Below are 15,801 nucleotides of genomic sequence, written 5' to 3'. Positions count from 1 at the left end.
CTCCTCTCCCGCCCCCTTGGGCCTGCTGGTCTTTCCAGGCCACCCTTGTGGAGAGGGAGCACTGGCACCGAAGCACTCAGTGGCTCGGGACAGCAGAGTGGATTGTGAAAGGGGCCTGGAACAGCTGCTGGGAGAAGCGCCTCGCCCCACCCTGCCCCATCCCTGGAGCAGAGGGAAGCGAGCCGAGCCGCAGTAGCAGCGCCTGGGCCCTCAGGAGGCATCAAACCAGTCGGGCCAGTTTCTGAGGCACTCCAGCTGCAGACACAATCAGCTGAAGAGGAGGGAGCGCCAGAGTCAGGGATGCCTCTCCGTGCGCCCTGCGTTGTGTGCGGGAGCTGGGAGCACTGAGGGGGTCTGGGCACCTCCAAGGAGACCACCCGGCACAGCGGCTTCCAGGCATAGCCCCCGCAGGAGGGAATTCTCTGCCTCAAGGGCTGGGTCTCCTTGGAGCTCCATTGCAATCCAGGTGATAAAGCCCCCTTCCCCGCCCCCCGGGCTGTTTCTGGACCAATGCAGGCCCCTCAGCCCAGAGGTGTCTGGGGCACAGCCTCCGCTCTGCCTCTGCACGTGTCTCTGGCCTTAGCCTGGGTTCTCCTGGATCCAGTTCGCTCCCAGCAATGTCCACCTGGAAACCCCCTCCTCGTCCACCAGTTCATGGAGATAGGCGCTGACCAGCGGGTCCCCGCCCAGCACCGGGTCCCGAGCTCGCTGGATCCGCTCTATGGCGTTGTCCGGCGCTACCTGGATGTGGTCCAGCAGAACCCTTTCCCCACAGGTGAGCCAGATGGGGGGGGGCAGAGAGCCCTGGGGCAACTTGGGGAACCCCCCAGTGCCAGAGTAAGAGGCATACACAGTGTCCACACAGATGAGCGGTCAAAAATCTCGCCCTGCTCTGGGACTGCATGTACCTGAAATTGTGGCCCTGACGGTGGCTTGTGATCCCTGCTGGCCTCCAAGGAAACCTGGCCCCACCGCTGGGCACAAGATGGAGGGGAAGAGCATCCTCACGGGCAGTTTGGCGCATCCTGACGGGGCAGTGGTAGCAGGGGGAAGGCGAGGAGGGGGAAAGGCGGCTGGGTTCGGGAGTTCGACGGGACATTGGTTTTGTTTTAACAGAGCTTCTCCGTGTGGCCCTGAATGAGCCATCATCAGTCAGAACCTCTCAGGTGAGCAGGGGTGGGGTTCGTACCTGTCCTGGGTGGCCCCGCTTCACTCACTCCTCTGGGGACCCACCTGTGGCACTGCGGACACCAGGATTTCCTTGGATTATGGCGGGGGGGAGAAGGGCAGGTGAAGGATGGGCCCGAGGGCAAGTACACATTGGGCTGGCTGAGTGAAATGCAGGACAGGGGGAGATGTATGGGGTGGTGTCAGAAGGGTGAGGTGGAGAGCATGGGAGGGATGGGGCAAAGGGAAGGCATGGGTGAATGGGAGAAAGGTTAGGGGCAAGGAGTAAGTGGGGGGCAAGGCAAGGGAAGAGTGTGGGGGACTGGTGGAGGGAAGGGCAAGAGGAAGGAGTGGGGAACTGGTGGGGGAGCAGGGCAAGGGGTGTGGATGTGGGTGTGGGAGGCGGGGTGGGAGAGAGGAGCAGGGGATGGATGGGAGGCAGGGCAAGGGGAGGGCATGGGGGACTAGTGGGGACGGGGCAAGAGGCTGTGGAAGTGGGTGCAGGGCAAAGGGTGAGCGTGGGAGGGCAGGGGTGGGTGGGGGAGCAGAGGGGATGGGTGGGGTCAGGGCAAGGGGTGTGGAGGTTGACGTGGTAGAGCAGGGGTGGGTGGGGGAGCAGGGGGAATGGCTGGGAGCGAGGCAAGGGCGTGGGGGTGGGCATGGGAGGGCAGGGGTGGGAGGGAGGAGCAGGGGCAGGGGAAGGGTATGGGGGATGGGTGGGAGCGATGAGCGGCACCTCCCCTGAGGAGGCCCTTGCTCGCTCCCCCAGGTGGTGCGCTACCAGGCTGGCTATGTCATCTGCGCTGCGATTGCTGTGCTCTTCTTTGTGGCGGTGCCAGCGACGGGTCTGTGCTTCTGCTGCTGCCGGCGCCGCCGGCGCTGTGGGGGACACATCAAGGCCGACCGCCGCTCCCTCACCTGCCAGCGCAATCTCCTCACGTTCTGCCTCTCCCTCACTACCGCCATCCTACTGTGAGTGAGGGCCAGCGCCGGGCTGGGGGAGTGCGGGGGTCAGGCACGTGTATGATGGATGGAGGGGAGCGGAGACGGCGGACGAGCCGCTCACTGGGGATGGGATGCGGGAGCTAGTCCAGGGGGTACCACGATGGGACAATGCATCGTAGGGCACCACATGGGGGCAGGGCTGGTCTTTCCACGTAGGGCGGGTGCCACTGGGGGCTAATCTCCCCTTGGGCATTTCCTGGGCACTGGGGCTGGCACATCAGGGGCTGAGGGAAAAGGGGCATTAGGGGCCCTCCATGCAGGAGAGGATCTGGGGTTAGGGCAGGGGGAGATGTACGGGGTCCCATAGGACACCCAGAAATGGAGGCACCCCAAATCAGAGGCTGCATATGAAAAACATGGCCTGAAACCCTGAATTTTCAGCCCATTTAGGATGAACCCCCCCTTTTCCCCTCAGCCCAGCAACTCCCAGTGACATGTTCCCCCTGTTCTCACCCTGTCATCCCCCACTGACCTGCCCCTGGCTCCCTCTTCCCCTTCACCTCTGTCCCGCTCGAGAGCACCGAGAACAGCTGAGATACAGAGTTGGGATGAGACTCTGAACCGGGACAAGGTCTGGGGTCATTTGCATAGACCTGGGGACTGAGTTTGGAGCAGCCATGGAGCCCAGAGCTGGATCTGAAGACCCCGTCCCAACCTTTGGGGTTGCTTCTGGTCCATGGCATGTCAGAGGACTGTGGGACAATAGGCGATTTGGTCACTCTTTGGATCACTAGGCATAGGTGACCCGCTTTGGCCTCATCTCCTGCAGGGCTGGCGTTATCTGTGCTTTCCTTGCCAACCAGTGGGTGAAGGAGCAGATGGAGCCCGGGGCCCGAGCCGTGCCAGCCACTTTACACACTTTGAGGAAGAACATTGACAGCATCCCACAGGTAAGCCGGAGCTGCCTTGCCTGTTGGCTGTCAGCCCGCAGGGCCAGGAGAGAGAAGAGCAGCCGCGCAGGGATCTCGGGGTGTGTCTGTGCTGGAGAAGGAGAGGCATGCAGGTATGGGGCCCAGTAGCCAATGCTGCATATCAGGGGAGCTGTGGCATCCCACTTGCCTCTGGATTCCTGTTTAGGCCCTAAGTCTCCTTCTGAGTCCCCGCTGCTTACACAGACTTTGGCAAGATGGGCATCTTCTGCCTGCTGGCTGGGGACGGGACTGATGGGCAACGGCAGAACTGGACTCTGCCCCAGCTATGCAGCGCTAGTGGGGAGGGGATCCCCGGCGGCAGCAGTAGAGGGTCCGGCGGATAAGGACTAAAGAGCAGTGGTAGAGGGGAGGGAGCCCAGGCTGGGATAGCAGGGGCTGCGGTGGGGATTGAGACACATGCTGGAGGGAACCCAGGCCAGGGACAGCAGGAGGGGCTCCAGGTCAGGACTGAGGTGCATCGGCAGGAGTGGGGAGCCCAGGACTTGGATAGAGAGGGGCTGTGGATCAGGAGCAGTGGAAGCTCCCTAAAAGTGTGTGTGTGCAGGGGGAGGGGGCGCTGCCGCCCCTGCCCCCCACGCTGCCTCTTCCCCCCCAATACCCTGTCTGCTGCTCGCTCCTGTCCGCCCTCTCCCTCTGTCGCTTGCCCTCACGGCTGATAAAAAGCGACTCTCTCAGGTTGGTACTGTGACGGGTTTGGGCCCTTTGGGGTGTCACCTGATGTGCTGGGGTGCCACTGAGTCAGCCTGTTCTGCCAGCCTGGGTCCCCTTTACCTGGCCTTGCTGGGCTAGGCTCACAACCCTCTTCCAGCCAAGCTCACAGGCAGGGCCACACCCAGCTGCACAGAGACAGAGACCCGCTCTGGGAAGATTCAGCCTTAGGGGCTCCCCCAACACTCTGGTGCCCACTTCCTTTAAGGGGGACAAACCCAAAGGTTTTATGAAATTCGCCCCCTCCCTCAATGTGGAGGGAGATATGTGCAATGTCTTTCCCCTCACCCCCAGGTAGAAATTACATAAACTGGGTTATATTATAAACAAGAAACAAGTTTATTAACTACAAAAGGTGAATTTTAAGTGAATATCAGAGATAACAGACAGAACAAAGCAGATTACTGAGAAAATAAACCAAAGTACGCAAGCTAAGCTCAATAGACTTAAGAAACAGGTTACACAATGTAAATTCTCACCCTAAATGTTATTTTAGGCAGGTTGCAAAGTTTCTGTGGTTCAAACTTCCAGTTATATTCCTTTTCAGACTGGACCCCCGTCTCAGTCTTGACTCCCCCCCGCCTTCCCTTCAGGTGGCTTTAGCAGTCCTTCTTCTTAGGCAGACAGGCCATGGAGAGGAGGAGTCCCCTTTGTCTTCCTCCCCACCCTTAAATAGGATTTACATAAGGTGGGAATCCTTTGTTTCCCAAACCTGACCCCGCCCCCTTCCCTTCCAATGGAAAGTTACAAGAAGTCCCAGGTATCAGGTGACAGACCACCTGACTCTGTAGTATCCCAGCGTCCATGAGTCAATGGCAGTATGGAGGGTCTGCAGGAAGGCCAAACCTTTTCACAGCCCATTGTCCTCGCTGATGGGCCACTGCCTTTTCTGGCTTTTCCATTGTTGTACCTGACCTGTTAGCAGTGAGCATTACCCAAAGTAGCGGGTTTCAGAGTAGCAGCCGTGTTAGTCTGTATCTGCAAAAAGAACAGGAGTACTTGTGGCACCTTAGAGACTAACACATTTATTTGAGCATAAGCTTTCATGGGCTACAGCCCAAATACAGATACAGAGTCAATATTCCTAACTTCAGATATAGAAATGATACAGGCACACAAATTGGATAATCACATGCAGTAAATTATAACCTTTCCAATGATATCCTACAAGACCCATCTGGCATAAAGTATCTCTCAGTTATGTCATATTCATATCATAAGCATACTTTCATAAAGAATATGGAGTGAAACATCACAGGTACCTCCTGGTTTGATCCAGGGCTGCCTTTCTCCGGTATCAGCATGCCCAGCCCTGTACCATACCCAGAGCGCTATACCATCAAGAAAACAAATGTATTCCCAGCACTTTTTCATACTCTCAGATGTGGCATAAACAGGGGGATGTAACCATTGAAATCAACGAGCTGCACTCACTTAGACCTGCCAGAGCAGTCAGATACCATGGAGATGGGCACATTAGATAGAGAAATACCCTAAGAAGGGTGGGTGGGTGGATAGATAATTGAAATCTTGAGAAGAATAGATGGTGGGGCGTGTATGTGAATAGATAGATAAAGGGAAGTGTATGGGGATGGATGGATACATGAGAAAAGGGGGTGTATAGGGATAGATAGATGATAGAGGGGTGTCTATGGGGATGAATCGATAGAGGGGTATGTATGGGGATGGATAGATTTGGCCCCGGGATCTGTAGGGAGGGTCTGATCCTGTCTGAGCCAATCCGCTTTGCAACCCCTGCGCATGCTGCGGGTGCTGACTCAGAACCGTGTCTCCTTCAGTATGCGGCAGCTGCTGCACAAGAGAAGGCTCTGTCACGGCGGGTGCGTCAGCCACTTGCTCAAACATGAAAGTTTTCTGCTCCAGTCGGCTCAGAACCCCCCACTGCAGGCTGAGTGTGCTGCCCGGCCACCGCCGTGGCAGGGCTCCTCAAAGGCTGGTGGACTAATGCAAGGAGACAGGCGGGTATCCTCTGAGACAGCCACGAATCCAGGGCATGGAAATCAACATGAACCTCCCCCGAGCCTGGAGATGACACACGTCACCTCTGCAATGTGCTGGGGGAAGCACTGAGCCGGGGAAAGGCCGAGGAGGGGCCCTCCAGCCAGGGCAATGCTCAGCCTGGCCAGCTGGGCAAAGATGCACCAGTGTCCTTCTTGCACAGTGGGTTGGGTGCTGTGCAGAGGGGTGATCCAGGGAGGGTCGGGTGCTGCCTAGAGGGATGATCCAGGGCGGGGTGGGTGCTGCGCAGAGGGGTGATCCAGGGCAGAATGGGGTAACCTGTGGGATGGGATGAAGCACAATAGTGTACAGTACATTGTGGGGTTGAGCAGAGGGCTGTGCCCAATGCTGGGTGCAGTGTGGTGCTACATAGTGGAGCAGGGTGGGGATTGTGCTTTGGGGTGATGGCAGCCGGGTGGGGTCTGGAGCACTGGAGAAGGGTGCTGAGGAGTATTTTGCAGTGGGGTTGGGTACATTGTGTGGTGAGGTGGAGCAGAACGGGGTACTGTGCCATGGGGCACTGTGCAAAGCAGTGGGATGCCTGGGGGCACTGTGCATTGGGGCACCAGGTACTGGGATGCTGCACATTGGAATGGGATGCTGCAGTGGGGTGCTGTGCCTTGGGGTGCTGGCAGCGTGGTGGAGCCCTGTGCACTGGCTTTCCTGTGGGCCCAGGGAATATTAGCAATGGGGCAGGATAGTTCACCGTGACTGGACACGTCCCCTTCCTATGATCCTGTGCCACGGTCACACAGGGGACCCCTTCCTCTGCCCTGCTAATTGCGCAGATGGATGCTTTTCATGCTGCACAGGAGACGGCTGCTGGATTCACTCACCCTCCTGCATCGGGGATGGAGCTGGATCATCCTCCAGGCAGGGCGGAGACTCCTCCAGCTCCATGTGAGATGAGCAGAGGGATCTCAGCCCAAGTTCTCAGCAGCTCCACATCACGGAGCCCTTGGCCCGGATCCTCCTGGGCACCCACCCTCCCTCATGGGGCAGCACCCCGGCTGGGCGTGGCTGAGACGCGACAGGAAGTGGCTGTGGACGGCTGACGTAGGGGTCAATGCCGGAGCAAGTGCGGGGAGGTTTCAAGGGTGCCCACTGCTTTCTGTAGATTGGGGTCATGCTCTCTCCCAACACCCTTGGCTCCGCTTCCCTGCCTTGGGCCCCTGGGCTAATCTGGCTCCCCTAGAGGGAAAATACCATCCTACACCCCCCCGCTCCAGCCTCTGACCTTCATCTATCTCCTGGCTGTCCTGCGGCTGCCCAAGCACTGCCGGCATGGTGGGGCCGGCCTGGGTTTCACTGCTGGAGCGGGCACAACGTGCTGCAGCTTCATTAAAAATGCATTTTTAATTGCCAAGTGCTGTTTCGTTCCCTCCCCGCTGCTGCCTGGCCAGGCGGTTTGCTCAGTCTACATTCTGCACTGTGGCACAGCCCCGTCCAGCCGAATGGAGCCAAGGCGGGGGCTCAGACCTGGTACATACCTGGGAGCAACCGGCAAAGCCACGGGCTTGAGGGTGGGGTTAATGAGATGCACAGCTCTTAATAATCAGTGCTCTAATGCAATGGCGTTTTCCTTCCCTCAGGGCTAAATCCTCAGGGCCCTCCATTCAGCGGAACTGGCATGGCCCCACTGATCTGGGGGGCCCCTCCCACTCCCTGTGCCCCACCTTGCCCCGAAGGCAGATCTGCAGAGCTGAGGTTTGGGTGTAGGCGGGAGCAAAGCCAGCGTGATGCTGCAAATAACCCTGTGCGTAGGGCTGCAAAGGGTACTTCATCCCCAAGGCTGGTGAGGGGCAGTGTGGCTGCTCTGGGGCCTGCTGCTGAGGTAGGGAGGAGAGTTTCAAACACCCCAGCTCTCCAATGTATTCAGGCTTTGCCCAGGGACCTGGATTTTCCCCATGGCACTGATGGGGGCAGGCTAAAGAGGTGAGCTCCCCTGGCTGCCCAGGGCTTGATCCAGCCTTCTCCAGTGGCGATCTCAGCAGGGGCCAGCCGATGATTTGGGAGCTGTGTTTGAAGGGAGGCCCAGGACGGCACCATAACTACATCTCTCCCAGAAGCCCTCGGGTAGGGCGTTGGGTCCCCGCCCCAGCACCTGGCCACAGAGCCCAGGGCCAAGCGGGCATTTCAGTTGCTGTGTGAGTGGAGAGAGTGTCCTGGTTGCGTGGAGTTTATAGGTTATCATTTAGGGAAGGCGCCACTTGCTAAGTCTGGGTGGAGATTTGCCCAGGAAGCAGGGTTCCCACCTCTGGATGGTGGATGGAAAAGCCAGTGCAGGGGATCTTGGGGAGTTGTGTGCTTGCCTGGGTGGCGTCCTGTCAGTGAAAGCCCGTGTCTTTGCTAGGATGTGGTTAGAACACGCCTGGGAGAAGTGGATTTAGCGACCGTGGTGCTGGCCACGCATGCCTGGTGAGAGGGGACCCAGTCATGATGTTACTCGTGATTAGACCCCACTGGGACCAGCCATTAGCCACAGCACGATGGGGACCATGACCCGTCCTTGGCAGCTGACTCGGCTCATTATGGTCATGATCCTCTGCAGTAGGCCGAGGCTTGAGTGGGACGATCCCTCATGAGAACTGGGTGGGGCCTTACAGCAGGTGCTGGGGTCCAGGAGAATTAACTGAGCAAAACTGGGATGGCTACATGGAATGGAAAAAACCCAAGGGCTATCTGCTCACACGGGGGACCCCTGTCCGGGGGCAGGAGCACGATGAACCGTGCCCAAGCTCAGAGGCAGAGCCCAGCCAGGCCTCATGGGCCCAAGCGATGGAGGGTCCCAAGCCATGTTGGGCTACAGGGGGCCGAGTGAGACCTTTCTCTGCTTCTCTCTCTCCGGCAGGGGGTGCAGTCTGTCGTGGAGCAGTTTTCAGTGCCCAGACAGCAAATAATCAGCGACTTGAACAGTGAGTGTCTCTCTGCATGTTGGCTTTTCCTTTTCTAGGCCAGAGCAGTCTCTCCTGTTCCTGGGAGGCTTGGTACCTGGGGGAGAGGAAAGCAGCTCCATGACCTCTGGTCCCAGCTCTCCTCTCTGAGCAGTTGTCACATGTTTCTTTGCATGACCCCAACTCCCTTCCACAATTCCCTGCTCCCAGCGACGTCATGGCAAAGCTCCCGTTGACTTGGACGGGAGCAGAATCAAGTAATTAAGCCCCAACTGTATCCACAGCATCTGGACTCCCATTGCCCCAAATAAACTCTATCCCAGGCGCCCGGGGTCTTTCTCAGTGCTTGCCCAACAAGAGAAAAATTCCCACTGGACCACACAGCAGCCTTCTGAAATGGCAAGGAGCGATTTCTCAGCAGCTTGGCTTTAAACCTACCCCAAGCGCTCATGGGCATCTCGCGTGCATGTCCGTAGCCCTCGTCCTAACCCTAAGCAAAGCCCCCTTTCGAGCAGGGGGAGACTCTCCCGAACCCTTTGCGGAGCTGGGAGTCGTTATTCGTGGTTGGTTCAAATCAGCGTAGGTTGTCCAATCTATACAGAGATTTTGAGCAGGCCTGGGTGGACGTCGGGTCTCTGACCCCACGAGGGCAGGGAGAGAGCGTGACTGTCTCCAAGGTTCACCCCGAGGGAGAGGAAAAGGCAGAGATAATGCCAGATCCTGCTCTCAGTTATAAGTGCAACGTCATGGAAGTCGAAGTTTGCGTTGTGCAGCATACTGGCTTTGTGTGTGTTAGTGAGAGACGGTGCCACCTAATGGCTGCAGCCCCCTGAAAGACACGCTACTCCAACCTGCTGTAGGAGGTGTCCTTTCGCTCAGGTCTGGTGTTTATAAAGCTGGGTTTCCAGACTCCAAATTCCAGCTCCCCATGTGTATGAGACTCTGCCGCAATGGAGCCTGACTGCTTTGTCTGAGTCAGAGCAGCGTCTGTTCCGTGCAGGGCGGAGGCAGCAGCTCACAGAGGGTGGTTTGGTGCTTTTCAGATGTCAGCCACAGCATTGGCTTCACCATCCATTCGCTGCTGAAGGAGCAGGTGTATTCAGTGCTGGAGGCCATTCAGGGCAGAGCACAAGGTAAGATGGAGGCTCACCTTCTCCTGCGAGTGGGACTGTCCTTCACTGTCAGAAATGAAAGGAGATGACTTTAGAGTCCTCTCGACCAGTCCTTGGAGCCTCCTCATGCCAGACTAGGATGGGGATGGGTCCAAACCTCTACCTCCCAGAGATCCTCTCTGCCTGATGCTGGGATCCCTGCCCCTCCCTCTGCCCCCCATTGGGTGGGGGCTGGCTTCACATCTCATCCCTCATCCATATCCTGAAGATGCCTTAGAACTTCCTCTGTTCCACTCCCCTCTTCTGGTGACCAGACATGCTATCTCTAGCCAGAGGCTGGGGCCCAGGGGGGTGGCATCTACACTGAAGATGGCCATCTGTTGAGCTGCTCCATAGCTACTTGTGTAGCAGCAAGGCAGGAGGGCCTGGGGGCCAGCCTGCTGGCGAGGGGAATCGCGTAAGTGGCACAGACAGAGCAGAGCGCCAGAACTAGCCTTGGGTTTTCTCTTTAAGACCTACAGAACTCGCTGCACCATTTACAGATTCTCCACAAGACCGTGCGGACTCTGACCCATTTCCAGGACGAGCTGGGCCTGGCGCTGAGAGATCGTAAGGAGAGCACGGTCTCCCTGCTGGACAGTCCGCGCTGCACGTCCTGTGCCCGGGCACTGGGCAAAGCCCAGAGCTTGGAGCCGGGAGCCGACTACAGCAGGGTGAGTACAGGATCGTAGAGAGAGGGATGGGTCTGATGGAGGGATGAATCTCTCTTGCCACTTGGGCACCTTTGTGTCCATTCCCTTGGTGCGGAACATCCCGCAACACTGCTCCACGCACATACGCTGGCTCAGCAGGGACACTCTGCCAAGTCGTAGAGGGGAACTCACCTGTTCATGGAATGATGCTTTCTTCCTGCAGGTTCCTTCGGTGGAACAGGTTTTGAAGACACTGTCTGGTCTCCCCAAAGCTAACTTCCCAGACTTGATTGACCAGGTATGTGACTGACAAGGCCTGGGGCCTGTTTGCAACTGTGAAAGCTGGTTTGATTTTGGGGGAGAAAACATCTATTTTTGCTCTTCCAGGGCAACAGCACCTTCAACTCGATGCCAGACCTAGCTGTTGCGAAGATGGCCCAGGTTGTGCAGGGTGAGCAAAACTTTTTTATGGTCAGTAGGGTGTTGCACTTCCAAACTCTGGAGCTATGCAACCACAATGCCTTTGGTTCTTGCGAACTGTCCCTTTAAATTACTAAGAAAAAAACCTGTCTGCAGAGACAGCAGCCATTTTGTTCCCAGCATGGCTTCAAACTGTTAGGATACGCACCCCCTGTGCTCTCCTCTGGGGACTTTACTTTTGTTCCCTCTTATTTTGTTGTTTCCTTTAATCCATGCACCTGCCAGACACTGGGGCCCAGATCCTCGGCGGGATTTAGCCACCTAACTCTCACTGATTTCAATGGAAGTTAGGCACCAAAATACCTGCCCCTGGGAAACGATCCTGCTTGTATTCAATGAAACTGCAAGAAACAAGAAAATCTTTATATTGGGGTCATAAACCCTTGGAAACTGGAGTGAATAGTGGCAATACTGAAAGGCACTAAACCTTAGGGAAGTGAAAGTCTCAGCCAAAGAGCCACAGCAGAGACCAGGCTCCCACTGTGCTTGGTTTGGTTACAGTAGGAGACAGGCCTTGCCCTGCAGGACCTTACAGTCGAAATATACAGGACAGACAAAGAGCGAGAGGGTAAGTGACAGGCCCAGGGTCACCCAGCACATCAGTTGCAGACCATTTGCCAACCCTCCAAGATTGTCCTGGAGTTCCCAGGAATTAAAGATGGATCTTTAATTAAAGACAATGTCATGTGATGGAACCTCCAGGAATTCATCCAACCAAAGTTGGTAACCCTAGTTGCAGAGCTGAGCTGAGCGTAGAACCTATGTCTCCTGAAACACAGGCCAGCGTCCTACCCATTACAGGGGACTCATACTGGGGTAATACGAGTCTCTGAGGGTATGGCTGCATTGTAAGCCCAGCCTCAGACTTAAGTTTGAGCCCAAACCCCCATACTGTCCATGCACAAATCGCTCTGACACAGGTCAACAAGCATTCGGGACCTGAGTCTTAGGACCCATCTGATCCTGACAGCTTGGTCTGTACCTGAGACTTGAGTCCAAACCCTGTCATTTTGCAGAGGTTCGGTTAGGGTTAGGGTGTGGTTACTGCACCAGGTAAGGGGCAGACTCTTCTAGGACTTTGGCACAGGCTGGGTGAGAGGGTCTGTCCTGAACAGAAGAGGGATGTATTTTGTGAATGGTTCTGTAAGATCCAGCCCCTTGGGACTGCAGAGAAGGACCAGTGCTTGCCTACGCCCATCCCTGCCAGCTTCAGGGTTCCCACTAAGTCCCCCCTATGTCTCCCACTCTCACCTTGCAGATCTAAAGGATGAAGTGAACAAGGTCAGCAAGAAGGTCCAGTCTATTGCAGACAGCTTCCCAGTCTCTGATTACACGCAGCTCTTGAATGATGCCCTGATGCAGGCAGAGAACAAGAGCCGCCCTTACCTTCAGGAGGTGAAACACTATGAGAAATACAGGTAACGGGGGAGTGGCTGCAGCTGTGTGAGTCTATGGATCTGATTCTGAGCTCACACCAGTGTGAATCAGGAGTCACTCCAGTAAAGTCAAGCAGGTAACACCTGTATAAAACCAGGGGAAGTGAACTCAGAAGCAGGCTAACAATTTTCTCAGTTCAACGTCTGGGAATGGCTAATCCCTTGTATTACCCTCCACCCTCTACCATTTGAGCTAAAGGAGCCATTCTATTAGCAAGAGGCAGTAGTAGGCTTTATCCTCTGGTGGACCACCGCTAGCAGAAGAGAACACATGAGCATTCTCAGTGTGTCACACTTCTTTAAGAGGGTCCAGAATGTATCATACCAGCCCTAGCTGCTCCTGGACTGAAGCCCCCCGCTGCTGATAGTCCACTGAGGAGTTCAGGGCTCTCCTCAAAACTTTCCAGCTGATCACTTGACTTCTTGCTAGCAGGCCCTGGGTGGCTCTCAGGTTGTGCCAGGGTCATGAAATCCCAACAGAGTGAGTTCAAATCCAGTCTAGTGTAGAAAGCTGAAGTAGAGGAGTGGGTGTATTGTTCCCATCTGCTTCTCTCAAAGCGTGATTTTTGACTTCCTGCCTCCGCTGACTAACAATGATTGTGGGCTCGGGCCTGAGGCTGAATTTAGGGTTTGCTCCCAGTCATGGCAGGCAACGGTGCAGGCTCCCTCCTGCCACCGGGGATGGGGGAATGAGCCAGAAGTGGGGGGAGGGCTCATTCTTTAACTGCCATTGTGGCTCTTGACTTCCTCTGACCTCTTCTCTCCACAGGTGGATTGTGGGCATCGTACTGTGCTCTGTGGTTCTGCTGGTTGTAGCCTGTAACCTCCTGGGGCTGTCCCTTGGGGCCTGTGGGCTCGCCATGCGGGAGGATCCGAGTGACTATGAAAGCAGAGGAGAAGCTGGTGCCAAATTCCTTTTGGTGTAAGGGACTATTACTGTACTGGGCGGGGCAGGGGAGAGTTCAGGGCCCTCACACCTCAGTTGGGGGTGATGGGGAGAGAATATCTCTGTGATGTGGTGGCATTGGTGGCGTGTGCTACACAACAGGTCAGACTACATGATCTGGTGGTCCCATCTGGCCTGAAACTCTGTGATGGGCACATGGCATTGGGAGTGGACTGGAGTCCAGCCCTCCTCTGTCAGCTGGGAGGCCCTCCATGGTGATGTGGCACTGTAAAAGGTGGATCGTGTTACAGTCAAAGTGTGCCGGGGTGGGAACGGAGAGGTCCTCTGGCTGGGTGGTAGGCTGAAGCCCAGCAGATGCAGGAGCTTGCCTAGGCACTCACTTTTCACTTCTCTTCCCATTTGGGTCTCCTCGGGGATAGCTAAGAGGCAGCTCCACCTCTCACTGAAATGTTTCTGGTGGACGTATGATGCCAGGTGCCCTGAGCATGGTTGCTACCAGCAGCAGGTTCCTTATCAGCAGTATGTGCTTCACAACATACTAGCACCTTTCACATTTGGGTTTGGACTCCTCTTTACGTAATATGGTTGATCTTTACAACGAATCCTTCACCTGACCACAACATGTTTCATCTTAAGTTTGTTCAGTTAATGTGAATCTGTCCATACTGCATTTCGTGTTATGTTTGTGTGGTTCGCGTGACCATAGTATGTCTCACGTCACATTTGGATGGTTGGTTTTAAAGTTGTACAGACGTAGTATGAATGTTTTTCACTGAAAGTTTTTTCAATGGAAAATGGCTTTCTGACCAAAAATTTGTGTGGAAAATCTTTATTTTGGTCAAAATTTTCCAACAACTGAAAAATGTTGGTAAAAACTCAGTTTTTCAATGAAAAACCAAGAAGTTTTGAATGAAAGAAACACTTCTGAAATTTCCCCACAAAGAATAATTGATGTTTTTCAACCAGTGCTACTTAAAATGTTTCCCCTTTGGGGCATGTGGTCTCACAGGACCATTGGAACAAGTGACCTAGGGCAGGGTGTATTGTCCATGACTCGCAGTCTTTTCAGACAAGACTGGATGCCTTTCTGAAAGATCTGCCCTCGCTCAAACTGAAGTTATAGGCTTGATGCAAGAATCATTGGGTGACATTCTCTGGTCTCTGTGATGCAGGAGGTTAGACAAGATGATCATGACAGTCCCTTCTGGCCTTACAATCTATGAATCTATGGCCTTAGTGAGTTTCTTGTTTGGTTTGTGCACTTGGGGGATGAGAGAGAGTCCTTCTCACTATCCCCGTGTTGTGATTCACCGCCAAGCACGCTGGAGCCTGGACTCCCTCTGAGCAGTGGGACTCCGCAGGCCTGAGGATCCTCATGAGACATATGGTATGTTTACACTTTAATCAGAGGTGTGACCTCAGCACATGTAGATCCATGTACCCATGCCAGCTTTGCTCTAGCTAGTTCTGGTACCAATAGCAGTGAAGCCACAACAGCATGGGCTATACAAGCCCACCCGGGACCCTTGAGTGGCTGGCAGTCACACCTCTGTTTGCAGTGTAGACATACTGTGAGCCAGCGTGGCTCAGATTCTGCTCCTCCCAGAGAGGTTCCTTCTTCTGGAGACTGCCTCAGGAGGGGCTGCTCTCTCCTGCTGCAGTTGGGATGGCGTTAGCTGAAGCGTGCATTGCTGCCCCGGCCCAGGACCATGCTAGCTGTACAGCAGCTACGTCTGGCCCGGTCCCTGGGGCGTTCTCCCATAGTGAGAGTGGACTCTAACCCGCCCAGCAGGTCTGCAGTCAATGCCTTCTGGTGCGGGCGTGGCAGTGTTGTGGGATGGTTCTGTGCAGCTGCGGAGACATGCGTGCAGATGCCAGGGACTCCGAAGAGAAGCAGGGCAGCTCCTAACTTGCCCTCTTCCCTGCTTGTCCCGGCAGAGTCACTAGGATGGAGGACTAGCCGGCAGGGCGCTCCCTGTAACCCATCTCCTTCTCTATTGCAGGGGCATTGGCTTTAGCTTCCTCTTCTCCTGGCTCCTGATTCTCTTGGTCTTTGCCACCTTTCTGGTTGGGGGCAATGTCCAGACGCTGGTGTGTAAGAACTGGGCCAATCAGGAGATTTACAAGGTGGGTTCCTGCTTTCTTGGTGTGCCAAGCCTGGCAAGCTGTGCTGTAAGCTCCCCAGGCAGAAGAACCAGCTCAGGCTGGGCTGAGTTAACCAGACAGAGCTGCCCAGCGCACACACTCATTGCCGTATGCTTCCTGTGCAGATTATTGTATGCACACACACCATCTACACACACCTGTGCACTCTGTTCTTATTACTCACACCCCATCACACACTCATCCCCACCCCCACCTGTACTCGCTCAGTACACACACACCTACCCCAGATGTATACCCTCATTACCATGCTCACTACTGCACACTTACACCTGCAGCTGCCATA

The 15,801-nt window shown here is 55.5% G+C and overlaps 1 protein-coding gene across 1 annotated transcript in view; it reads left to right on the top strand.

Annotated features, from left to right (window-relative positions):
- The first annotated feature begins 239 nt into the window (after positions 1–239).
- The window catches only part of PROM2 (prominin 2), a 32,295-nt gene continuing 16,733 nt past the window's right edge, over positions 240–15,801 (top strand). Inside the window, exons 1-12 of the mRNA XM_039521702.1 lie at positions 240–775; positions 1,117–1,166; positions 1,937–2,139; positions 2,942–3,062; positions 8,683–8,746; positions 9,769–9,858; positions 10,351–10,550; positions 10,753–10,827; positions 10,917–10,980; positions 12,268–12,427; positions 13,215–13,367; positions 15,356–15,479. Coding sequence (XP_039377636.1) covers positions 511–775; positions 1,117–1,166; positions 1,937–2,139; positions 2,942–3,062; positions 8,683–8,746; positions 9,769–9,858; positions 10,351–10,550; positions 10,753–10,827; positions 10,917–10,980; positions 12,268–12,427; positions 13,215–13,367; positions 15,356–15,479 — 1,569 coding nt within the window. The 5' untranslated portion in view covers positions 240–510. The remainder of the gene's footprint in view (positions 776–1,116; positions 1,167–1,936; positions 2,140–2,941; positions 3,063–8,682; positions 8,747–9,768; positions 9,859–10,350; positions 10,551–10,752; positions 10,828–10,916; positions 10,981–12,267; positions 12,428–13,214; positions 13,368–15,355; positions 15,480–15,801) is intronic.

Source organism: Mauremys reevesii, linkage group 2 (genome assembly GCF_016161935.1).
Source record: "Mauremys reevesii isolate NIE-2019 linkage group 2, ASM1616193v1, whole genome shotgun sequence".
NCBI lineage: Eukaryota > Metazoa > Chordata > Testudines > Geoemydidae > Mauremys > Mauremys reevesii.
Note: the sequence above shows the minus strand (reverse complement) of the source record. Positions and strands in the feature narration are given on the sequence as shown.